Below are 23,704 nucleotides of genomic sequence, written 5' to 3' on the forward strand. Positions count from 1 at the left end.
CTGTTGTGGGGTCAGTCGTCAGGTGTCGTGTAACCTTGTTCTCGACCCCCTGTCTGTTTCAGAGAGCGTGCGGGAGGCGGTGGGTCGGAGGGTGAAGCTGACCCTGAGGCGCAAAGTCCAGCTGGAGGTCAAAGGTGACAAGGTGGAGAACAGAGTGCTGGTAAGTGACAGCTGTTCACTCCTCTTCTAAATATTACAAAAACTGTGAATTTGAATACATGTGGCTTCAAGTTTTTTCTCTCCTGATTGGTTTGACGGGGGTTGAGCCTGTAGACGCTTTGTTCCTCTTAAAGGGTGAGTCACTGCAGCGGCGGTCTGTCTGTCAGGCTCAAAGCTAGCATAGTGAACTAGCTAGTATGTGAGTGGTCGACACACTGTGTAATGGATCAGCCCCCTTTCACGACACCCCTGCTCTCATTGGAATAAATGAGGATCATTGGCGGTCTTCCCTGACTGAGCCAGCTGACTTCCTGCTCACTCCCTGCACACGTGAATGTCATGAAAATAAAATCCTACACAGATGTGAGACATCTTCATTTTTATTGGGTCAGTTAGTAATTTCTGACGTTAGAAAGAATAATTTTAGGCTCAGACTGTCAGTTCAGACTGTGGCTAAAATCCTGGAGGCCTGTTCGATACGAGCCACTGCAGAGACCTGCAGGAATCACTCAGAAAAGCTCAGCTGTGCATCATTAAATTTAAATTAATGTTTTCTCTGAAGAACTTTCTGCAGAATCACAGCAAAGATTGGGCTCTTTTTGGTCCTGATGTGTTGCCTGTGACTTGGTTGAGCTTTGAGCGTTGAGTTTTTGGTCGAGCCGCGGATCGGCTGCATGTGGTTGTTAAATATTTTGAATGACTGCGGCTACAGTAGCTCAGTCTGAGAGGAGCTGCTGCTGTGAGTCACGATCTGATGCTCAGTGTCTGTCTGTGTATCAGACCACTGCTTCCTTATTTTCCTCTGCAGCTGTGCACATACAAAGCTTCACAAATCAAGTGACAAACTGACGCACTGTGACTTCCTCACATGGGTTTGGACCTGGCTGCAGGTGTTTTCTCCCTTGCAGAGATTTGGGGGGACTCTTTGAAAGCAGATCAAAAGTGGTTGCAGATAAATGAGTGTGTACTCATGCATGAGTCAGTGTAGCATTTGTTTTTAATAGTGAAAAATTGAATTTAACGAGAAAGGAACTAATCTCTTGTTGCAAATCACAGGTTACATGTCGCAGGTTTGGTGAAAAAGGCCCCTGACTCACAGTCAGCTTTCCAGTTCATCCCAAAGGTGTTGGACGGGTTTGAGGTCAGGGATTTTGGCAGGCCAGTCAAGTACCTCCACACCAAACCGTCCCTTTATGTAGCCGGCCGTGTGCACAGGGGCATTGTCATGTTGAAACAGGAAAGACCATCCCCAAACTGCTGCCAGAAAGTTGAAAGCACAGTGTTGTCTCAAATGTCACAAAGATTTCTTTCCTTGGTTTGAATGAAGGAGCCCAGCCCAGACCACAGATCGCAGTCCCGGACCTGCAGTACAAAATATTTGTCATACAAAGGTTTTCACAATGAGTCTGGAAGCTTCCCATCAGTTCTCGTCGGCCAAACCTTTAACTGATGTTGCAACTTCATCTGTTCCCCGTGCTCCTTTGTGTGTGAATCATGAACAACACAACAGTCCTCCTATAGACTTGCTATACTGAAACAGGAAGTGAGGTGTGAATGTGGGCTGATCACCTGACTGTTCAGGGTCCTGTCAAGACTCTGTTAGAACAACAGTTTTAGTAGGATTTCAATATATTTAAATGTATTATCTATGTCTTCTATGAGCGGTTCCAAGGCACAAAGTTTAGTAAGAGATGGGTGTTTCTGTGGGGGGGGGGGGTGTATCTGATTTCATGTAACTGCAGGTATGTAAACTCACCTCAGCTCTCTGTGTGTGAGTGTGTGAATAAAACCTACAGTTCAGTTAAAGATGTCAGGAGTTGGCCCTTCTGCTTAAAGCGCACGCCTGTCAACTTTAACCCAGGAAGTGCAAGTAAACACATTTTAGATTTCTTTTTTTTCCACATTTCTTTTCGTTTGACCACATACCACAACTCTGCAGAATGTGAGTGCAGCTCCTGTCAGGACTTGACTGAACCCACACACACACACTCTTATACTGGGGCGTATACACACCACATTCCACAGCTGGAGACCAGCAGATTAAGCCCGTGCTATAATTTCTTGAAATGAGGCAAAACACAACACACTAAAGGCTCCATGATAATGTGTCAAGCATTTCATTTGTTTTCATTTGTTTAAAGAAAATTAAGTACAGATTGTTTCCTGAGCCACCTCCATAAGAAAAACAAACCAGCGGCTCAGTCAGAGGAAGGCAAGCAGCCGAAAAAGAAGGTCTCTGAGCCAAAAACGAGAGCAAACTTAGCCGACACACAAATTTAAAAACACTCCAATATGAAGAATAAGGATTTATTATGAAGTGGCACTTTTTACCATCATTTATTAGCTTCATTTTGATCCAAATGGCAACCACCACACCTGAGTGCTGAAGCACTACAGCTAAACTAGCCGGCGGTCGGCTAGTTTAGCTGTAGTTTGGCACAGCTATGGTTCGTTATTGCGTATTCGTAGCCGACCGCCGCAGAGTCAGCCGTGTTGTGGCTGGCTGCTCGCAGCGCCCGGCGTTCGGTAATGACATCATCCACGTCAGAGGTAGTTGCCTAGAGACGCCGGATGTTGATAACATGCCACCACGGGAAATATGGCACTGATCTTGTTCATACAAGCGTTTTTTTCTTCGCTTGACTGCATCGTAGAAGATTTGTGCTGGAGATGAAACCAGAAGTGGCTTTTCCCTCCCTGCATCTTAAAGGATAACTTTCGTTTTTTACAACCTGGACCTTATCTCTAGCATTAAATACGACCATTTACTCACCCAGACAACTTTGGTGGCATTTGGAGTCGTTTTGAAGAAATTAGCCCCAGAGGAGCGGCGCGTATATCCGTATAATGCGAGTACTCAGGGCATCCATGCGCAGCCTCTATATAACGCATAATCTGCAGAAACTCGTTCATATTCCAATATTTAGTTATGATATGCTGGTGCTATTCCCCTCTGAGCCCGTAGTGGCATGTTATCAACATCCGGCGTCTCTAGGCAACTACCTCTGACGTGGATGATGTCATTACCGAACGCCGGGCGCTGCGAGCAGCCAGCCACAACACGGCTGACTCTGCGGCGGTCGGCTACGAATACGCAATAACGAACCATAGCTGTGCCAAACTACAGCTAAACTAGCCGACCGCCGGCTCAGAGGGGAATAGCACCAGCATATCATAACTAAATATTGGAATATGAACGAGTTTCTGCAGATTATGCGTTATATAGAGGCTGCGCATGGATGCCCCGAGTACTCGCATTATACGGATATACGCGCCGCTCCTCTGGGGCTAATTTCTTCAAAACGACTCCAAATGCCACCAAAGTTGTCTGGGTGAGTAAATGGTCGTATTTAATGCTAGAGATAAGGTCCAGGTTGTAAAAAACGAAAGTTATCCTTTAAGATGCAGGGAGGGAAAAGCCACTTCTGGTTTCATCTCCAGCACAAATCTTCTACGATGCAGTCAAGCGAAGAAAAAAACGCTTGTATGAACAAGATCAGAGCCGTATTTCACGTGACACGAATGAGTGAATCTAAATGGAAAATGATCTTGTTTCTGCCAAGCCTTGTTAAACTTGTTAATCCTTTAAAGTTTGGCAGCAGTGGTAGTTGTATAGGTTGCTTTAATGTGCTTATTATTTACTGGCCCTCTTATTTTCTTTATGTTTCACTTTATTACATTTCTTCAGAGGCATTAGCAGAGCATCTCCACTTCACTACAGCCAGCCTCATGTCCTCGTCCTCGCAGATGTGTACCAAGTGTCACAGTGGCAAGATGACATTATTTCATAAAGAAAAAAATATTTGGGTTGACAGGCCATTAAATCTAGGAATGGTTGCTGCTTGCTGGTCCCACCTAAGCTCGACTTCCTTTTTAAAAATTGTATTTTTCTTCCTCCCGTATTTGACAAAAAATGGTGATAAGCAGTCAACCTGAACTCCAGGCTCTAAAAGTGCCTTCAGAAACCTCGGAGTGACACAACGAACACAGCGTCCCTGTAATTCTGCTGGTCTGCAGTGTTACTGCCACATCGCCCAAATCAAGACCTCTTAACATCAGACCAAGCTAGCAGTGCATGATGGGCCAGATTTCTCTCTTCTGTGTTCTGTTATCTAGTCTGTCTCTGTGGATTCACCTGCTCACTCACACGAATCATCTGTGAAACACCTGAACCAGGATGCTTCCAGACTTTCCTAACTGAAAACAGATTCAGTCCTGCCTCTCAGGCAGCCTTACATCAGATCCTTTTCACTGAGACTCCTGCCAATCAGAGAGGAGCTCGTATCGTATTGGCCGTTGAGACCTTCAGCAGATATGACCTGGAGTGACCTCTGTGCATACCACAGCTGGCTCTGCCTCCTTCACCTCCATCCCTCTCTCTCCTCCTCTATCTTAAAATCTCACTGCAGTGAAAATGTGCTGACAGGGACCATTTAACCATTCACGCCGTTTCAAACCATAAGTCAGCAAATGCTGCGTGCACTTGTGATGAAAATAAGGTACTACGGTAATTTTGTCAGTTAGAACCAGACTGGCATTGGTTGAGCGAGCAGCCAAAATGTGCACTCGCTCTCTGCCAGGACAGAAGTTCAACACGTGGTGAAATATAATGTATATTATTATCCCTCCGCTAGCTGTGCTGCAACTGAGGCTGTTTTCTTATTTTTTATTTTGGCATGTAAGACCTTCCAACCTCACTAACTTTCAGTCTGTATGTCTTTTATATGTTTTTTAGTTTTTAATTCATGGGTCTATAAATCACGCTCTATCAAGGGTTAACATGTTAAAGTGACAGCACAAGACATATTCATGTGAAAAAATATTTTAGGGTGTTGATATTATAATTAGACTTTTTCCAGTCTATCTGATGCTAGCATGAAAATTACAATAGCACAATGGAAAAATCACACACAGTAGTTCTTTTTGATGGTATGAGGGAGTTTAACGTGCGTCTGGAACATTGTGGTGTTTCTGTGCATCCCTGCTCCTGCTTCTGATCTCTGTTTCATCACATTAAAATCAGCATCCTCATCTTTAGTATGACTGTATATGATTAGAGCTCCTGCAGAGACGGTAAAGCTGCGATAATTAGGCAGCGTAGTTCACAAAGGATCAGACTTTAGATTACTGTACAAGTAAAAAAATAAACCTTGCTTGAAGTCAAGCTTAAACAGCAGCCCTCGTCAGTATAACTCAACAGACTTATTATTAATCACATCGTATTGTGTTCAACTTAACTCTGCTGGCTGTGCTTACAAGACTCATGAACCGTTAGAACAGATCTGCTACAGTTATTTCAAGCAGTCTTTTCAGCACTTCATTTATCACTCAGCTGCAGGAGCATTAGCACAAAAACATTTATTCAATATGTTTATTCTTGTGTGGTTAATATCTCAGGAACACCTCCAGGGAATTTCATCAAATTTGGCACCAACGTTCACTTGGACTCGAGGATGAACTGATTACGTTTTGGTGGTCAAAGGTTTTCACGTTGGCTCAGATGCTGAATTGGTGACACTGATCTTGGGCGTCCTCCTTGAAGCTGTGCTGATTGTACAGATCTGCTGTGCTGCCGGGTTGAACGTGTGTGTGAAGCGCCCACATTTCACAGTTTGTGGCTTCTTTGCAGCAGCGTCCATATTTGAAGCATCATAGTCGCCACGAGCTGATTGATTCTCCTGATTTTGATCTTCAGCTGAGTCCTCTGGACGCCTCTGGACCAACAGTCTCCAAGTGAAGACAGCATGTTTCTGTCTGATGTTCGAACATCTTTTGTTTTTGACCCTTTTTGATAACTGAAAGCAGGAACTTGCACATTAACAAATCTCGTGGCTGCAGGGAGTAAAATAAGCATCATACGCTGCAGAGGAGGGGAAACCATTGAGCTGCCCTCGGACAGACTTATTGATTTTATGATGAAAGGTGAATTCTTCTCATGCTATCGATTATTTATTACAGTTTGTCAGAGCTCCAAAAGGCAACGCTATGCACAATTTAGCATCTGGGTTACCAAGTCGAGTCTCCTCAGCTTTGTGCCTTCGAGTCTCTCAGCAGACGAGTCCAAGTCTCGAGTCAACAGTCGTGTCCTTCAGTGAGAAGCTCCCTCTGTCTGTCTCTGTGTCTCATATGTCTCTGTGTCTGTGTGTCCTCAGGCCTTAGCATCACATCGAGCCTATCTGCTGACAGCACGCATCCCTTCCAAGGTTAGTAAGTGTGTGTGTGTGTGTGTGTGTGTGTGTGTGTGTGTGTCTTCATATCCTACTCCTTCCTCCTTCTTTCTTTGGGAATGTGTCTTATTCGGTCATTACAGACATGCTGCTGCTTGTTCCTCCAGAGGCCGTTTTTCGTGGTTTTTTGGTTTGTTTTCTGTTTCCTCTTTGCGTCTTGTTTTAAATTCTGCACCGACAGAAGCCAAAACATGTCCCGACACTGAAACTCTCTGGAACACACACACAGGTAGAATCAGGTGACTGACGTGTTGCGGCATGGCTCTAGGGAAGATCAGTCAGTCCACCGTTTAAAATATTTTGACAATTATTGGATGTATTGTCATGAAAGTGGTCATTCATGGTGTCTAGAGGGTGATGACTTTGGTGGTCCCCTGAGTTTTCCTGTAGCACCATCAGCAGGTCAAAGTGTTCATGTTTCCTGTGAAATATCTCAACGTCTGCCGGATGGATCTGCACTGAACTTGGTTCACTTTGGTGATCTACTAACTTTTCTTCTAACTATTGGATGGATTGCCATGAAGTTTGATAAAGAAATTCATCTTCCCCTCAGAATGAATGGCAGTCACTCTGGTTACCCTGTGCCTTTCCACCTAGCGTCATCATCGGGTCAAAGTTTCAGTCTGTCTAGTACTTTGGTTTATATCCAGGTAGCTGCAAAACTGAAGACACAGCAAATGTTAGCATGGCAACACACTGAATCAAGATAGCGAGCCTGGTAAACGTCATGCCAGCTGTCATCGGTAGCATTTTAGCATGCAGCATTAGCACTTCGCTCAAAGCACCACGGTGCCTGAGTGCAGTCGTACAGAGCCACTAGCATGGCTATAAACTCTTAGCTGTTAGAAAATACTTCATCTTTAAGTCATTAAAGATTAATTATAATTAGTCAGTGATATAATGAATGATGCTGTACTTTGAGAACCAAAGATTTAGTAAAAGAATCAAGTGTCTTCTGTACTCGTTGACTGATACTATCAAAGCATAAAGCTTGCCTCTATAATCACACAATCTGAAATGTTGTTACCTTAACTGACTGGCTTTCATGTTCAATCATCAGGATCCTGCCTATTCGTATCATTTGGCTCTTAATTTAAAGGGTTGGTGTTATTCTGTACTTTTCTCATTGTGAACAAAACCCACACTGGACCAAAACCAACAATGTGTCAATCAGTCTCTTGATACCTTTGGACGACCCGAAGAGTGTGAATCCAGGTCACACAACTGGAAGCCCATTGGTTCCTGCAGAGAGCGTAAAGACAGTGCAACAGTGTGGCTCACGGACAATAAAGGAGCTCTGTGGCCCAAAGGAAGGACCGGTGTCAGACTTTGGGTACACAGATAATTTTTGTTGGCATTTGTTGACAATAAAAAATATGCAAAAGCAGCAGACGTCTGCTTTAAATCAGATATTTATCTGAGCATGTTGAGCCTTTTGACCTCCTTTATGTTGCACACATTTGAACTTCTCACAATGCTTTTTAGGAAACGTGCTTTTTTCCTCATATTGCACTTTCGAAAGCCACATTAGTGCTGCGTCTGTATTAATCCTCGACTTCTTCTCCCCAGTTCTGTTTTTATTTGACTTGATATTTTAGTGTCTCTCTCCCCCCGGCTTTCTCTCTCTGTGTCTCTTTTCCCAGATTTGAACATGTCCCACCATATGGAGACATCTGATAGTTTTACCCACAATGCAGCTGTGAGAACACAGCCTGTGGGAAAGAAAAACAGAGGGAGGAAGGAAAGTTCAACCTGCAGGGCGACAGACAGAGAGAAAAACATGCTCGAAAGACTAAAAAAGTAGTGACCAAATATTTTCTTAAAGCTATAAAGAGTAAGGAGTGTCTTGATAGAAATAGTGACCATGTGACAGTTGAAATTAAACCACTTTCAGGGCATAGTTAGTAACTTTTGGCCTCTTTTTCAAGACCATAACCCAACTCTAGAAGGGTCTCTACATTTTTAATTCATAGAAGAGCAAAGCTAAACACAAACGCTAGCTAACGTAGCATCCTTTTCACATCTAAACTGAAACCTGAACTCGTGAACTTCCTAGTTTTAAGCTCCATAAACTGCTGTGGAAATTATGGGTCATCAGAGTCCTGTGTTATTAAAAGAGTAGTTGAACCCATGTTTAAACACAGCTCTAAAAATACTGACGCTCTTTCCTCTGTCTCAGAGTCTCTGGTAACCCTCCAGGATTTTTTGGCGTCTTACTAATGAGTGTGTGAATCAGACCAGACAACATATAAATAAGTGGGAAAGCGTGATGCAGAGTGGAACCGGGCTGTGGAGTTTGTTCATACTGAAATCAACCCTGGGCGTTGGACAGCCATGTCTGAGATCCAAACCCGCCTCCTGCTGGAGTGTCAGATGATAATAGTAAAGGTCCAACCATCCTTGCTGGAGAAAGAACCCTTGTGGCCTCCGCGAGTTAGATGTCGTTCTGATTGGTTCGTAGTTGGAAGCAGGACTCTACCACAGTTGAGAACGACACGTTTGCATTGTTAGCTTTAGCACAAATTATACTTTGATTCATTCAAACCATTCAACTATAAAAGATCTGCGTACCTGTACATATTCAGCTCGACCCTGTTTCATTCAATCAAAGTGACGTGTGCAGTTTCCAGGTGGTGTTGGTCCACCTGTTGTGGAAGACTGCAATGTCCCAGACAAACGAGAGAAATTTTGTGCACATATTATGTGATTGTGGACCCTATTTTCCATTTTGTAATGGAGGCCACAATTTTTAAGTTTTTTCAGTATTGAAGGAGAGCGCTGCAGCCGGCAGTTTAATCCCTCCAGGTGTTTGTGCACCGTCAGTGTTCGTCCACTAAAAGTCACTGACAGACTCAGATTGTGATATCAAGTGTCTGAAAACATTGTGGAAAGGATCCCTGCAGAGATACCTTTTTGTTAAAGAGTAGGATCCTTTTATTTTAACCAGAACCAGCTGTTCTATCGTTCCTGCCAAACCACCAGACTCCATTCACAGAAACACTGATTTTATCATCGTAAAACACGCTTCATTCAAACTCAGGAGCCAATTATAACTCAGCAAAACCTTCTTGGTTTGTCTTGATGATCCAAGAATCATCACCAACTGTGGTTTGGTTGAAATAAACTCTGAGTTCACTGATTCGGGAGAGGAGCGAGAGAGAGAGGGGGGACAACGGCGTGTAGAGCCGGAATATTTCACGTCTAACACAGGCATCATTTACACAGCATGTTATGAAGGGAGGGGTTTAAACAAGGTGGACTTCAGATATCCCATTAAGAAAATAACAATAATAAAAATAATCAGTTGCAGCGTGAACTTTTCTGAGTCAATTCAAGATAATTAACAATTTTTTTGGCAGCAGAGTGAGAGTGGGAAGAGCAGAGATTGAAATATTGATGGTGTAATGAAGTAAACTCGTACATAAATCTCAAATCTCATACATGAAACTTAAACATCCTCTGAGTAAAATCTGCTGAACTCTCTGCCAGCTGACCCCTGATCTGTTGTTCCACAGTGGGCCAGTGGTTTGTCTAAGTGTGTGTGTGTGTGTGTGTGTGTGTGTGTGTGTGTGTGTGTGTGTGTGAGACTCAAACAGAGGGTGGTTTGTTCCTCAGTGTGTACTGTCCCGGCAGAGGGAGAAAAAAAGACAATGGAGGAATTTAACAGCTGGCAAGGAGAAAGGAAGGGAGGGGGCACTCTTTCTTGATGCCCCTCGTTCTTTCTCTTCCTCTCTCGCTCTGTTTCATTCTCTTCCTCTGTCACTGTCATTTTCTCACTACATTTTCTTATCGTTTTCCTCTCTTTCGTAACTTCCTGTGTCTCATTCTCTCTCTTTCTGGCAGATACAGCAGATAAATATCCAGATTTATATCTCCTCCCCCTCCCCTCTCTCCTCTTTCTCCCAGTCTCTTTCTGCCTTTTCTATCTCTTCTTTCACTTTTAATTTTATCACGTAATATTTTATTCATTCCCTCTCTTCCATCTTTCACTTTCTCTTTAATAACTCCCCCGTCCTGTCTCTCTCTTTGTTTTTTTTTCCTTCTTTCCTCCCTTTCACTTGCTCTTTTGGCTGCGAGTTAAGAATCCACTTTTATTTTTACTGTCTGTCTCTCTGGATTCGAAGGGAAATGTGTGTGAGGTTGTGACTCTGCTCCAGACATTTGCTCTGCAGACTATTTGTAGCTCGTGTTTTTACATTCCTCTTGTTGCAGCCATTTTTTTCCTTTCCCCAAGGTTTGTTCTTAAAGTTGTTAAAGTAAGAACGCTCAGCTTCATATCAATATATCTGTTTCTGATTCATGTAATAAAAAAGAAAGTGTATGTACATCACAGCTGTGCTCAGAACCTTTGTCAGCCATGGAGGAGCATTGGAGAGATCTCTCATTATTGGTAAAATATATTGAAAGTCCACTCATTTAAATGCAGGTCATTGTGACACAATCAGCTGTCTTAAGCTGCAAAACAAGTTGGAGCTTGATGAGCGAGACTTAAGAAAGACTCCTCCTCTTACAGTACAGGCAAGGAAACGCTTGTTTATCTCAGTCTACACAGGTGTTTTGTTGCCACAGCCTTGCTTGGTCTGGTATGACCCGTAGCTCATGATGGCTACTGTTAGCATGTTGCTGGATTCTTCACTTTGCTGACCTCGTTACTCATGCTAGTGTTGCACAGCATTTTAGCATTTACCTTTATCCCATAATTGCCAGTTCTGGCCACAGTGGCTGCTGTTCAGCAAACGTTACATACTGCAGGTCTGCTCGATGCACAACATGGCCAAAAGTGTGAGGACACCTGAACATTCCAGCCCTATGTGCTCGTTGAACACCTCATTCCAAAACCATGAGCGTTCCTGTGCTCCTCTAACAGCCTCCACTGCTCCGGTTCCAGTCTGTCCACCAGGTGTTGAACCCGCTGCAGGGATTTTGCTCCCATTCAGACAGGAGCATTACTGAGGTCCAGCACTGATGTTTGGTGATCAGGTCTGGCTCACAGTCCAGTTCCAGTTCATCCCGAAGGCGCTGGATGGGTTTGAGATCAGGACTCTGTGCAGACCAGTGAAGTTCCTCTACACCAAACTAGGAAAACAGGAAAGAGACAAACAGCTGTGATGAAAGGAAGAACATGCTGTAGCAATAAGATTTCTCTGCACCAGAACTACTGTGACCAACAGCCTCAGACCAAAAGTGCACAAACGTTTGTGTTTCCACATACATTTGGATGTACATACTAGATATTGTTGCCAATCACCTGTGAGCAAAGCAGTCACGGCTGGCTCAGACCTTTAGCCCCCATCTGTTAAATTCAGTCGTCGTTCTGAAATACAGCTGTCGGCTCAAATACTGTCTTTCTATATCACATTTCATTCTTCTATTGCTCTCTCCAATTTTTCTTTTCTCCTTCTTTTATTGGTGAAATGAAGGTGTGAATCCCAAAAGTGAACCAGAAATGATGTCTCAGAAGCTCTATCTCTCTTTCTCTGTCTCTATTTGTGTCCTTTGTGGGAAAAAAAGTCTGCCTATGTTGTTTTTATAGAACACAAGCTGCACATTAAATGAAGACAACGTACGTTACCTGAAATCATAGATTTTACATCCACTCTGTGTCTGGTAAACATTTCCTGGGAAAATCCTTCAGTTCTCAGGAAGAGGAAAATTCACCAGTTTTAGTGTTCACATTGTGGAAAACAGAGTTCTCCTTTGGGACACATAACTTTCCTTTTGTGATTTGTTAAAGCAGAATAACATGAAAAGCCAACAGGCTGTTTGTGTGTTCTTCCAAACCTCAACATGTTGCCTCTGTACGATGTTGAAATATAAGATTAACTTCATGTGTTTACTGTTGCATTTCATAATGCGTCTCCTCTTGCTTATTTTAGGTTGAACACTCCTTCAGCTACTTGGATATACAGGGAATCAGCAGCAACAAGCCCACTCAGGTACACACACACACAAACAAAAAGCATTGTGCATCACATTTATGACATACAAACACACCTGACAACACCTGGACGGCTGCTTCAAAGCTGCACACAGGTAACAAGAGTACCGATGTCTTTCACCACCGCCCACACTTCAGACTGATTAATTGGTTAAATCTGTACACAAGCGTGTGGGCGTCGTTTCTTCTTGATACACATGAACAAAATGTGCTCATGTGAATCCTCCCAGTCAATACACCTGAACCTCTGTTTGTGAACTCTGTGTCATTTGGAATACCTGGTTTCAGTTTTGTTCACCTGCTCAGTCTGTTTCTTGGAGAGCAGATCATAATGGCAGCATGGATGCATTTATCACCTCAGCCACACTTTGAGTCATCCATTTCTTGTTCCTTCGTGTGTGGCGCCCCCTGCAGTTGGTGTTGGAGTATGAGCGCGGCCCGTGGAGCCTCCGGCTGGGCTCGGTGGAGGAAGTGGACGAGGTGATCGCTCACATTGGCAGCTGTCTGCACCGGATCTGCCCCGCCGGCTCACCTGTGTAGGTACCACGCAAGAGCTGGAGTAAGAGGAGGCGAGGAGTACTTCAGGGCCTGTCAGAGCGTGGGACAGAAAGGAACGTCCAAGCTGGGCTTTATATGGTTATTAAGAGCCGAGGTGGACTTTAAACGCTGCAAATCACCTGTGACCTTAAAGATAAATTAGTAGATAAGTGTCTGCTAGTTAGTCTATCAAGATAAAATGAAAGTGCAACAATGGCTTAATTGATGATGAAAAAATGAGAAAAATTAACTAATTATCTCACATTTTATAGACTAATCGATTGATCAAAACAATAATCGGTGTGTTGATTGATCATGAAAATGGTTAAGGTAAGTTGTGGTTTGCTAGCTCCAGTGAAATAGTGACTAGTGGCCTTCCTGCACGCTGGTTCCCTGCTTCTTTCCTCTCATCGTCGCTGTTGTTGTCGTTGTATTTTCATTCAATTCCAACGTTGTTGTTCTGTTTTTCTTCCTGTCTTTGAAGATATGATGTACATGGATGCTAGACGTTAATGTTTCTCCTTTCTTCTTCACCCCTCTCTCTCTCCCTCTCTCTGTAAGGAAGAAAGGTGATGAGGAAGCTGAGTCTGAAGCCTGCAGAGAGGACGGCGGCCCTCCAGGCCATCTGGGACGAGCAGGGCTCGGCTGATCTGGGACCCTGCGGTAAGACAGTCTCAAAGTGTGAAAATACATCCTGTCAAGTGGTTAAAGCGTCCGCGTGGAAGTGCTGAATGTCTCGACTTGTTGCAGGCGGTTTTTCTCATCAGTACTGGTGTGTGTGTGATTACCTGGGTCTGCCGTACAGAGAGGAGGTCCAATGGGTCAGTGCTGCACACAGAAATCATCTTTTCGGCTTTCGCTTTTTTCTCTTATTTCTATTTTCTGTTGTCTTTATAGACTTTGTTCTGTTTCCTTTTTTTTTCTGTTTCTGACTCGTCTAGGTGCTTATTCTTCTACTTCTTCTTTTTCTTCAGTTTAATATTGGTTTTATTGTTTGGGCGTCTGTTTTCTTCATTGTGTCCTCCTCTGCTTCTTGTTTTTTCTTCTGCTCCTTTAACGACCTCATCTTCTTTTCAAGCTGCACCTGTTTACCCTCGTTTGAATTTCTGTCGTCTTTGCTTTTCTGCTGCTGCTGAGTTGAACTTTGCGTTGTACCTGAACACACCATCACCTCACCTGTGTGATCTTCACCTCCTCCAGGATGTGGACACCATCTATCTGACCCAGGACACCAGAGAGCTCAACCTGCAGGACTTCATCCACCTGGAGAACAGGTACGAGCACGGCTCAGCACCTCTCCTTCATCACGTGTAGTTCGTGTGACTTCACGTTTGTGAGCATTTTACTCTCTGGTCTTTTGAATATGTGTGATTTAGTTTGAACAAGTTAAGAAAACATTTTATTCTGATTTATTTAATTTTTTTTTATTATGGACATCACTTACTAACATACATGAAGTTTATTCTGACTCTATGGAATATAATGTGTGACAGCTGCATCTGTAATGTTTTTGTGTTGCTTTTCTTCGCCCTGCAGGGATCTGGTGGCGATCATCGCGGCTCTAGAGCACAACCAGTGGTTCACTAAACTCTCCGCTAAAGACTACAAACTGGTAACATCGATATAAACAACTGACCTCCAGCTAGCTCAACAAAACTCACTGCCAACACAATATATATTCATGTAAGTGTGCTTTTGCCTCTGTGACCTAAAGGCTTGTGTATGTTTCTGCCAGTCGACAGATGTGTGCGACCAGATCCTCAGAGTGGTGGCTCGATCCAGCCGGCTGGAGGAGCTGGTGCTGGACAACGCTGGACTGAGAAGGTCAGAGGTCAAATCCTAGAACCGAAGACCTGGTCCTGTTTTACTCATCTTACTATTTGAATTCTTCCAGTCAGCTGATCAGAGTAACATTTTAATTGTTTTTCTCTCTTCTTCTTCTTCTTCTTCTTCTTCTTCTTCTTCTTCTTCTTCTTCTTCTTCTTCTTCTTCTTCTTCTTCTTCTTCTTCTTCTTCTTCTTCTTCTTCTTCTTCTTCTTCTTCTTCTTCTTCTTCTCCTACTGCTTTTCCTACTACTCGTCGTCCTCCTCCTCCTCCTCCTCCTCAGTGATTTTGCTCAGAAGCTGGCCGGCGCTCTGTCACACAACCCGGCCTCCACGCTACACACACTCAACTTGAGCAACAACTCACTGGAGGACAAAGGTTAAAACGTGTGCCCACGCACACACCCACACACACACACACACGAACACACACACACACACACACACACACGTTTTATTATGCAGAGTTTTGCCATGGGTTATCTATGTGCCCCTAAAAATAGTTAATAGTTATTCTTTGATAATTAGATTAGTGTGTGTGTGTCAGTGTATTTTTTTTAGTTAGGTTTCATTATCTAAAATATTTCATTCTCATTCACATCCACTTTACTAAATTTTGGACTCTGACCTGTCTCTCTCTCTCTCTCTCTCTCTATATATATATATATATATATATATATATACACACACACACACACACACACAGAGAGACACACGCACATACATACACTCTCTTGCGCCCTCTGCTGGCCATGTTGGAGCCATTCAGTGACGTAAAGCCTAACACGCTGACTTCAGTGACTGGATGTGTGTTGCTTTGTGCAGGTGTTTCTGCTCTGAGTGCTCAACTCGCCAAGCTGCCCATGGGTCTAAAGCACCTGAACCTCTCCAGGACCTCCATGTCTCCTAAAGGTGAACAGTCAGCAAAAAAACAACGATGTGATAACACCGCAATATTGTCCGGCATTATTTTTTCAAGATACTGCGTTTGTCATTTTTTGCAGGCGTGAACAGCCTCTGTCAGGCTCTCTGTGCCAACCCGGCCGTCTCCTCTGCCCTCACACACCTCGACCTATCAGGAAACTCGCTCAGAGGTGACGACCTGCAGGTACGCAGTAACTCTACAACCCACAGTTCCTTTGGAGATTTGGGGTTTTTAATTACAGCAGCGGTGTGTTTGTGCAGATGTCTAAAGTGTTTGTTTTCTACGCAGCACCTGCACAGCTTCCTGAGTCACTCAAACTGTCTGGAGACTCTGGATCTGTCCAACAGTGACTGCTCGCTGGAGCAGGTAAGAGCAGCTCATAATACCACGTTTGTATCCACCACAAAGGTGGTCTGCACTTTCTGATTTTGATTTTATTTCAGTTTCTGTTGCTGAAGTTCAGCTTTGTGTTTTTTTTAGGTGTGTACATCTCTGCTCAGAGGATCTTTGAAACATCTTTCTGTCCTCAACATGTCAAAAACAGTCTTCTCTCACAGGTCAGATGTTAGACACATCCTGTACATGTACATCAAACGAACAGTTTGAGATGCACCGTAGTCGCTGTTTGTTCAGAATGTATCACTGCACTCTACAGTGTTGATTCTAACAAGTTTCTCCTCGCATTCACACAGGAAGTGTAAAGAAATCCCTTCGTCCTTCAAGCAGTTCTTCAGCTGCGCTCAGGCTCTGAGCTCCGTGAGTCTGTCAGGAACCAGACTCCCGCTGGAGGCCCTGAAGTAAGAAAATATCCACCGAAGCCTGATTTTACCCAGAGGCACACACACACACACACACACACACAGTCGAGTTGAACACCCCCTCTGAGAGAGAGAGAGGCAGCACGCTACCAAGAGCTCATAACTTCAGTAAATTCTCTGAGGTGCAAGACGGGAGTTTGTTGAAGACATCATGGAATGAATGGAGTCAGATATTCTGCTGTTTTCAAACTGAGTCTGATCGCAGGCTTTTCTCTCTGCAGAGCACTGCTGCTGGGACTCGGCTGCAACCCAAACCTCAGTGACGTGTCTCTGGATCTCAGCTCCTGTGAGGTAGAACTTCAACACCCTAACTTCAGAGAAAGATAGAAATGAAGGAAGCAGTAAATGTGTTGAACCATCCGAAAACACTGACAGATCCTAATCACTGATCAGTGCTTGTATCACCATCTGATCCTCTCGTGCTCTCAGCTGCGTTCAGGAGGCTCCCAGATTCTGGAGGGTTGCGTCGCTGAGATTCCCAACATCTCCAGTCTGGACATTTCTGACAACGGTGAGGACAGTTTGGATTTGGAGCTTTTATGGTGCTGCTTTATCGACTTTGACTCACGCCCAGTTCATGTTTCTGTGCTGCTCTGCTCAGGTCTGGACATGGATCTGACCACCCTGCTGGTCTGGCTGGCCAAGAACCGCTCAATCAGACACCTTTCCCTCGGCAAAAACTTCAATAACATCAAGTCCAAGTGGGTGACAAACTGACTGCAAGCAAAGTGTTGTATTATAATAATGAATGAAAGAGTCTTGATGATGCAGTCATTTAGTTTGAATTGAATATTCAATATGCTGGTTTGTCTCTAAATTGTATTTTGATTTTTTTCTCCAGGAATGTGGCTCCAGTCCTGGACAACCTGGTTCACATGATCCAAGAGGAGGAATCAGTGCGTGAAACTGAAAACTTTACATCCAAATGTCAAAGTCTTTTTCTTTTCGAGTGCCTCATGTAACCGGATCAGATTTTTTCTTTCAGTCTCTTTTTTGTGTGTCTGCCGTGTCTTCCTCCTCCGTTTGCTGCTGATACATCAATCAGGATTTTGTTTTGTACCGAAGCCTTCATTTGACACTTTAAAACCACCTGCCTGTAAAATCTTTTCCCCCGCAGCCGCTGACCTCGCTGTCCCTCGCTGACTCCAAGCTGAAGGCCGATCTCTCCATAGTCCTCAACGCTCTGGGCAGCAACTCCTCTCTGACCAAACTGGACATCAGTGGAAATGCCATGGGAGACATGGGGGCCAAGATGCTGGCCAAAGCCCTGCAGATCAACACCAAACTCAGGTGAGCAAGAGAACAAGATCCTCTTGCACCAGTTTGATCGCGAAGTTTGCGAGCAGTGCAGATGACTTTTACTGGTTCCTGTTAGAAAACAGTGGTGTCTGTCCGGATCTGAGAAAAGAAAAGAAGTCCAGCTCTCTCTGGATAAAGTGATTAACTACTGATATTCAGGTGGAAAGTTCAAAAAGTTCATGTTGGTGTGAACTGACAACAAGTAACATCCTGCCTAAAATAATTCAGCATGAACAGCCGATCCCTTTGCAGGTCAACGATGATCTAAACAGCGGTGATTTATTTTCCTTTTTAAAAAGAGGAAGAGGAGCAAACTTTGTTTTGTCCGAATGGTTTGTGTGTTTGTTGAGGTTTTTTTTTTTTCATCTCCTTGGTTTGTGTGTGTGTGTGTGTCTGCAGGACGGTAGTGTGGGACAGAAACAACATCAGTCCTCAGGGTCTGCAGGACATCGCTGCTGCTTTGGAGAAGTAAGTATGAAGCAAAACGTGGAGGTAACGTGACTCATTTCACAAAGGCAGAGCCAAAGAAAGTGTTTCTGCCCGATGTAAGCCCTGCTCTGACTTTGTGCCAGTATTAATGAATAAATTCTCTGTCCATCAGGAACTACACCATTCGTTTCATGCCTGTTCCCATCATGGATGCTGCTCAGGCACTGAAGGCGAGCCCCGAGAAGACAGAAGACGCTTTACTAAAGGTTCTTGTCTTGTTTTTTTAGATACTGATGCATCAGTATAGTTGTTGGCAGCTCTGTAGTGAGTACTCTGTAAGCCTCCAGTGTATTTTATTAAGAGTGTTAAAATGTTTTCTGAAGTAGTTTTGAGACTTCAACTTGAGTTTTGTGGTTTTTCTGATGCAGATGGAGCAGTACCTGCTGAGGAACCATGAGACTCGTAAATACCTCCAGGAGCAGGCGTACCGGCTGCAGCAGGGAATAGTCACCACCACCACGCAACAGGCACGCACACAGGCGCACACACACACACACACACATTAAGATCTTCCTGTTCATTAACTGACCTCTGACCTCTGTGATCCAGATGGTGGACATGATGTGTGTGAAGGTGCAGGACCACCTGAACTCTCTGAGGTTCACAGAGACCAGCCTGGTCCAGGAGGACATGAAGGTGGCAGAGAACTTCATGAAAGATGCCAGGAACTCCAAGACAGTAAGTAGACACGCCTTCTTCCGTCCTCCACCTTCTGCCTGACATGTCTGAACCGCCGAAAACAGTTCAGCCAGAAAAAACATCTGTCTTTCTCTTTCCCTCCAGCTGCTCCCCAACCTGTATCACCTGAGGGGTGGGGGGTCCAGGGGTGCGTGTGTGGGAGCCATTCAGGACAAGCTGGAGTCGATGGCTGGCGAGGTGGCCAGAGTGATGGACGAGCAGCTGCAGGTGCTGAGCTGCTGTTCTCACCTTTATTCATGTCTTTGTCTGAAGGAACCCTGTTGGATGTAATCTCAAACAAGGGATTTTCAAACTGGAGTGCAAAGTTTACAAGGTATTAACTTGTCCTTCCCAGACAATGCTGGTGTCCATGGTGGATGCTGCCGAGAGTCTGTGTCCTCATGTGATGAAGAAGAGCAGCCTTCGCCAAGAGCTGCTGAAGGCCGGAGCAGGGAGGATGACCGTGCCTCGCAGCTTCATCACCGCCACCCTGCTGGAGCAGTCCGGGGTCGACATCATCAACAAGATCAGGTTCGATCTGCTCTGTGTGTGTGTGTGTGTTCCCTGGGTTAGCTTAGCTTAAGCTTCATCAAGTTATTGAGCTGTGAGGTCGTCAGAAAGTCCGTGACAGGGATTTCCAGTAGAACAAGTCCAGTGTTTGTCTGTGTTACTGCAGCTAATGTGTGATTTCATGGCAATAAATAGGCGTTTTCACCAGATATCTGCCATGTGCTTCCATAACAAACAGGTCTTCTGTGATTGATTCTCCTTCTACAGACTGAATGTGGGAAAGAGTGGTGATGAGGAGTGGTCTTTAACCCAAAAACTCACCCATAAACCATCCCTGGTGGTCTTAACCCAAGTGGAAAAATCAGCTTTGATGGATTTTTGTATTTGGTCTCGGTAGTTTTACACCAGAGGTCTTTTACGGGTTTTAAGAAGTTGGGTTTGTGAGAAGAATCTGATAACTCTTAAAGAAATAGATCCACCACAGACTTAATAACAGACCTGAGTCAGAAAGTCTGAAGGAACTGGAGCCCGGTAATGAAACAAACTTAACTGAGTCATTAATTGAACTTGACCTGCGTTTGACAGAACTGAAAAAGTGGTTAAATCTTAAAAATATTTGCTGACTTCCCTCCTGCAGTTTGTTTCATGTCGTTTTTCATAGAGTGTTTTAAAGATCTAAATCTGGCTCTGAATGATGGCTGACTGGCTAATGCATATTCTGTTAATAATAATAATAATACATGTCACTTACTTTGACGTGTTGCACTAATCATTTAATCCCCAACTACACTTTTTGTTGATGCATTTTCTGATTTGTATTTTCTGTTTTGTTGACCTTGTTTTTCTATTAATCAAACAAGCACCAAACTCGCAGTTTAAGCATGCAGGAGTCCTGCAGGACCTGGGTCTGACATTTGATCTGGTTTTCTCTGCAGTGGATCTGCATGAAGGCCGGGAGTTACTCTCAACATTTGGCTCATTATTTAGACAGATGTGCAGCCTGTCGTGCAGGTCAAAAGGAGTTTTTGAAACTGGAAGTGATTTTCTGTTCTGTGTTGTGTTTTGTTTCTTCTGTGTGAAACAGTGAAGTGAAGCTGAGCATGGCGTCGTTTCTGTCTGACCGCATCGTGGATGAAATCCTGGAGTCTCTGTCCAGATCGCAGCACACTCTGGTTAGTATCCTCTCTGCCGGTCTATCTGTCTGTCTGTCTGTCTGTCTTTTTTCTGTCCGTTCAACCCTCCCCCCTCCCTCTTTCCGTCTCCAGGCCGACCATCTGATCGGGAAGACTCAGCCTCTGCTGCGTCAGGAGCCTCAGATGGAAACTGAGGTTCTGGACGAGGTGGTCCTGCAACCAGAGAACCACAACCAGGAGCAGAATCAAAGCCATGACCGGGACCAGAAACATGGGCTGGAGGATATGGACACCTGCATGGTTGGAAAACACAAAACATCACAAACTCTTTAACACCAGTCAGCAGAACGGTGTATAGTGCTGGAGAACAGACAGAGGGACAGATAAAAAGTGAGATTAAAAACCTGTTTTTCCTCTTTAGATGACTGCTAAATCCAAGAGGAAGAGTATTCTGGTCCGGATGCTGCGCCCCGTCTCCGTGGCGTTCGGTGAGTGACACTATGTGTTTTAATTTCCTTCAGGAGTCAAATATGTAATGTATCAACTATAGACACAGTCCAGTTTTCCTTGTCGTTCTGAAAGTGTACCATTGCTGTCATTTATCATTTTCTGCTTTATCATTGTTAATTCATCGTTAATGTTGTTCTACCTCCATAAACCGACTGTCTAATGAGTGTTTGACAAAGAATCTGTTTATTTGTTATAATTATAAAGTCTTGCATTTACAGTTTGTACGTTTAACAGGAGTTGCTCACTAAAATGTTGATTCCCAACAGACGCCCTGATAATATTGGTGAAAGGAAGGAAGAAAGAACAGTTCAACTGAAGTCTGCCTAAGGATTATTAGCATTCAGTCACATCAGATTGTCAGGGCACAGTCAATACTGGGAATATTTTTTGTTGTTACTTACAGCTGATTTAATTAAAATTAAGTTTTGCAGCTATTCCAACAACTGATCACTGACTGCTCACAGCTCCGTGTTTGTTTTAGTTCACTGAAGTTAATGTAGAAATGCAGACAGAGACTAAACCAAACTGCTGCAGAGATGAACCTTGTATTCCTCGTGCCTCACAGTTTGAACTAAAGCAGATTCTCTCTGTCTCGTAAAACCTTTCTTGTGTTTGCATTTCCTTTCTCTCCTGTTGTCTTTCTCTGACAGGCTCATATTATATAAGTTTGCCTTCAGTTGTGAACTGACCACCAATCAGCAGTGACAAGATAACCATGGTTCAGGAACATTAGTCTTTATAAACCTTGTTTCAGGTTCTTTCCTGGACCAGTAAGAGGTTTTCTTTGTTCTGATGTGTCTTGATTTCCTCAACAGGCTGTGCTAATATTATTAGCAGTTAACTTTCCCATGTGGCTTTGCCTTCTGTTGGCCCTGCAGAGATGGAGTTTGACCTGGACAAGGCTCTGGAGGAGGTTCCTATCCATGTTGAGGACCCACCTCTGCTTCCTCCTCCTCCACCGCAGCCATCGGACGGAACGTCGGCCTACTGTGGAGACCTCCCCCCTCCCCCGACCCCACTGGGTGTGAAGTCTGTCTGTCTGGGCGAGCTGCCGCCCGTGGAGCACAAGACTTTGGAGCATCGCACCAAATTCCGGCCAAAACCCAAGAAGAGGACCAAACCCAGCCGACCGCCTGTAGGTCTCCATCAGCGGGAAATCCCCAAATTCCCAGTGATGTCAATGTTTAACACAGATTTACCATTTATTTACTCACATTCATCATCTAATCTAAGTGTATTAGCAAAATACAAACAAACAAAATTATGTGACTTTGCAGACATAAATAGTCATGGCTTAGCTAAAAGAAGAGTATTTATTGTTTAATTTAGTCTGAAAAAACAGTATCGATAGTATCAATAATTAGGTTGTGTTGCTGTGCTTTTCATGGTTGACCTTAATGTTTGATTTTATTATAAAAGTCTTTGTTTTGTGATTCCATTGTATCATCTGTATCAGCACTGGTGGTCTTGACCTTGGTATTGATGGGTAATGGATCAAGAGACAAATGATAAAGGTGTTGCAACTTATTCGGCTGTTGAGGTCGTTATAACTCCTCCGATAAGATTGCTCACTAAATACTGAAAAAGTCATCGTGTCTCTGCTTCTGATCTCTGTTTTGTTCCTGCCATCGGTCTTTCAGCGAGACACCACCCGCAGCTTGGCACCACAAGAGGCAGAGCAGAACAGCATCATGGGAAAGCTGGACGAGGGTCTGGAGGACTTCTTCTCCAAAAGAGTCATTAAACTCAGCTTCAAGTGAGAGTCATGCTTTAACTGAAACTTTTTTAAAGATGTTTACATACAACAAAAACACAGTTCAACAGTCTTTTCAGTATTCATCTACACGTCCTCCAATGCCATTTATCAGCCATGATAGATCATCAGATTGATTAAAAGTGAAGTACAGTGTCATCAGCATAAAACAGAAATCGGATGCTTTCTTTCTAAGAGGAGATCTTTGAGGTTTGCTTGTCTTGTAAGGTTGAATAAAAGTACAGTGTTTTCTGATTCTGTCATGATTTTAATCTTCTCTAGACTTCCCACTGCGAGAGGTCCGTCCTCCAGCACGCAGGAACCAGCAGATAAGAAACGTGATTCCAGGAAGAGTGGTTTCTTTAACCTTATCAAATCCCGGACGTCACGCTCAGAGAAAAGCCACGGAGCCGCCTCCATCACTCCACCAAACCCTGCCTCCTCCACCACTGCTTCACCATCTTCCTCTGTTAGTCCAGTGACTGAAGAAACAACGCAGACAAGCCCCACTCCGTCCATTAAAAACCCCGCCCCTGTGGCAGAGCCCCATCAGGAGCTCCACAAGGCTCAATCCTTGGATCACACAGATTCTGAGGTGGAGGCTCCTCCACCCACTGCTGAGCCTGCCGAGGATGAGAAGGAAGAGGAGAACATGGAGAAGAAGGAGAACCCCCTCATTCCCCGCCACATCGGTGTTCCTGTGATGGGCATGGACCTGCTGGCTGAGATGAAGGCCAGACAGGAGAGAATGGCTGTGAGGAAGGTGGGTGGAGCACATACATCAGCATTTATGATCACATAACATTTATGATCGCAAAATTGGAGCGTGGCTCAGCCCCAGGTGTTTCAAATGTCTGTACACGCCCTAAACAAGCATCTTTTTAATAATAGGAAAAAGTGCCTTT

General features: G+C 44.1%; 1 protein-coding gene across 1 annotated transcript in view; it reads left to right on the forward strand.

Annotated features, from left to right (window-relative positions):
* Positions 1-23,704, forward strand: part of LOC121619349 (F-actin-uncapping protein LRRC16A) — a 33,166-nt gene that overhangs the window by 4,431 nt on the left and 5,031 nt on the right. Inside the window, exons 2-33 of the mRNA XM_041954997.1 lie at positions 63-160; positions 6,312-6,362; positions 12,263-12,322; positions 12,739-12,860; positions 13,427-13,524; positions 13,612-13,682; positions 14,062-14,135; positions 14,398-14,473; positions 14,597-14,685; positions 14,969-15,063; positions 15,510-15,596; positions 15,689-15,792; positions 15,898-15,975; positions 16,090-16,166; positions 16,302-16,406; positions 16,649-16,718; positions 16,857-16,938; positions 17,029-17,128; positions 17,269-17,323; positions 17,545-17,717; positions 18,126-18,194; positions 18,328-18,421; positions 18,584-18,682; positions 18,765-18,893; positions 18,999-19,121; positions 19,249-19,424; positions 20,488-20,575; positions 20,669-20,836; positions 20,958-21,024; positions 21,925-22,181; positions 22,687-22,802; positions 23,082-23,562. Coding sequence (XP_041810931.1) covers positions 63-160; positions 6,312-6,362; positions 12,263-12,322; positions 12,739-12,860; positions 13,427-13,524; positions 13,612-13,682; positions 14,062-14,135; positions 14,398-14,473; positions 14,597-14,685; positions 14,969-15,063; positions 15,510-15,596; positions 15,689-15,792; positions 15,898-15,975; positions 16,090-16,166; positions 16,302-16,406; positions 16,649-16,718; positions 16,857-16,938; positions 17,029-17,128; positions 17,269-17,323; positions 17,545-17,717; positions 18,126-18,194; positions 18,328-18,421; positions 18,584-18,682; positions 18,765-18,893; positions 18,999-19,121; positions 19,249-19,424; positions 20,488-20,575; positions 20,669-20,836; positions 20,958-21,024; positions 21,925-22,181; positions 22,687-22,802; positions 23,082-23,562 — 3,632 coding nt within the window. The remainder of the gene's footprint in view (positions 1-62; positions 161-6,311; positions 6,363-12,262; positions 12,323-12,738; positions 12,861-13,426; positions 13,525-13,611; positions 13,683-14,061; positions 14,136-14,397; positions 14,474-14,596; positions 14,686-14,968; positions 15,064-15,509; positions 15,597-15,688; positions 15,793-15,897; positions 15,976-16,089; positions 16,167-16,301; positions 16,407-16,648; positions 16,719-16,856; positions 16,939-17,028; positions 17,129-17,268; positions 17,324-17,544; positions 17,718-18,125; positions 18,195-18,327; positions 18,422-18,583; positions 18,683-18,764; positions 18,894-18,998; positions 19,122-19,248; positions 19,425-20,487; positions 20,576-20,668; positions 20,837-20,957; positions 21,025-21,924; positions 22,182-22,686; positions 22,803-23,081; positions 23,563-23,704) is intronic.

Source organism: Chelmon rostratus, chromosome 16 (genome assembly GCF_017976325.1).
Source record: "Chelmon rostratus isolate fCheRos1 chromosome 16, fCheRos1.pri, whole genome shotgun sequence".
In the NCBI taxonomy this organism is placed as follows: Eukaryota; Metazoa; Chordata; class Actinopteri; order Chaetodontiformes; family Chaetodontidae; genus Chelmon; species Chelmon rostratus.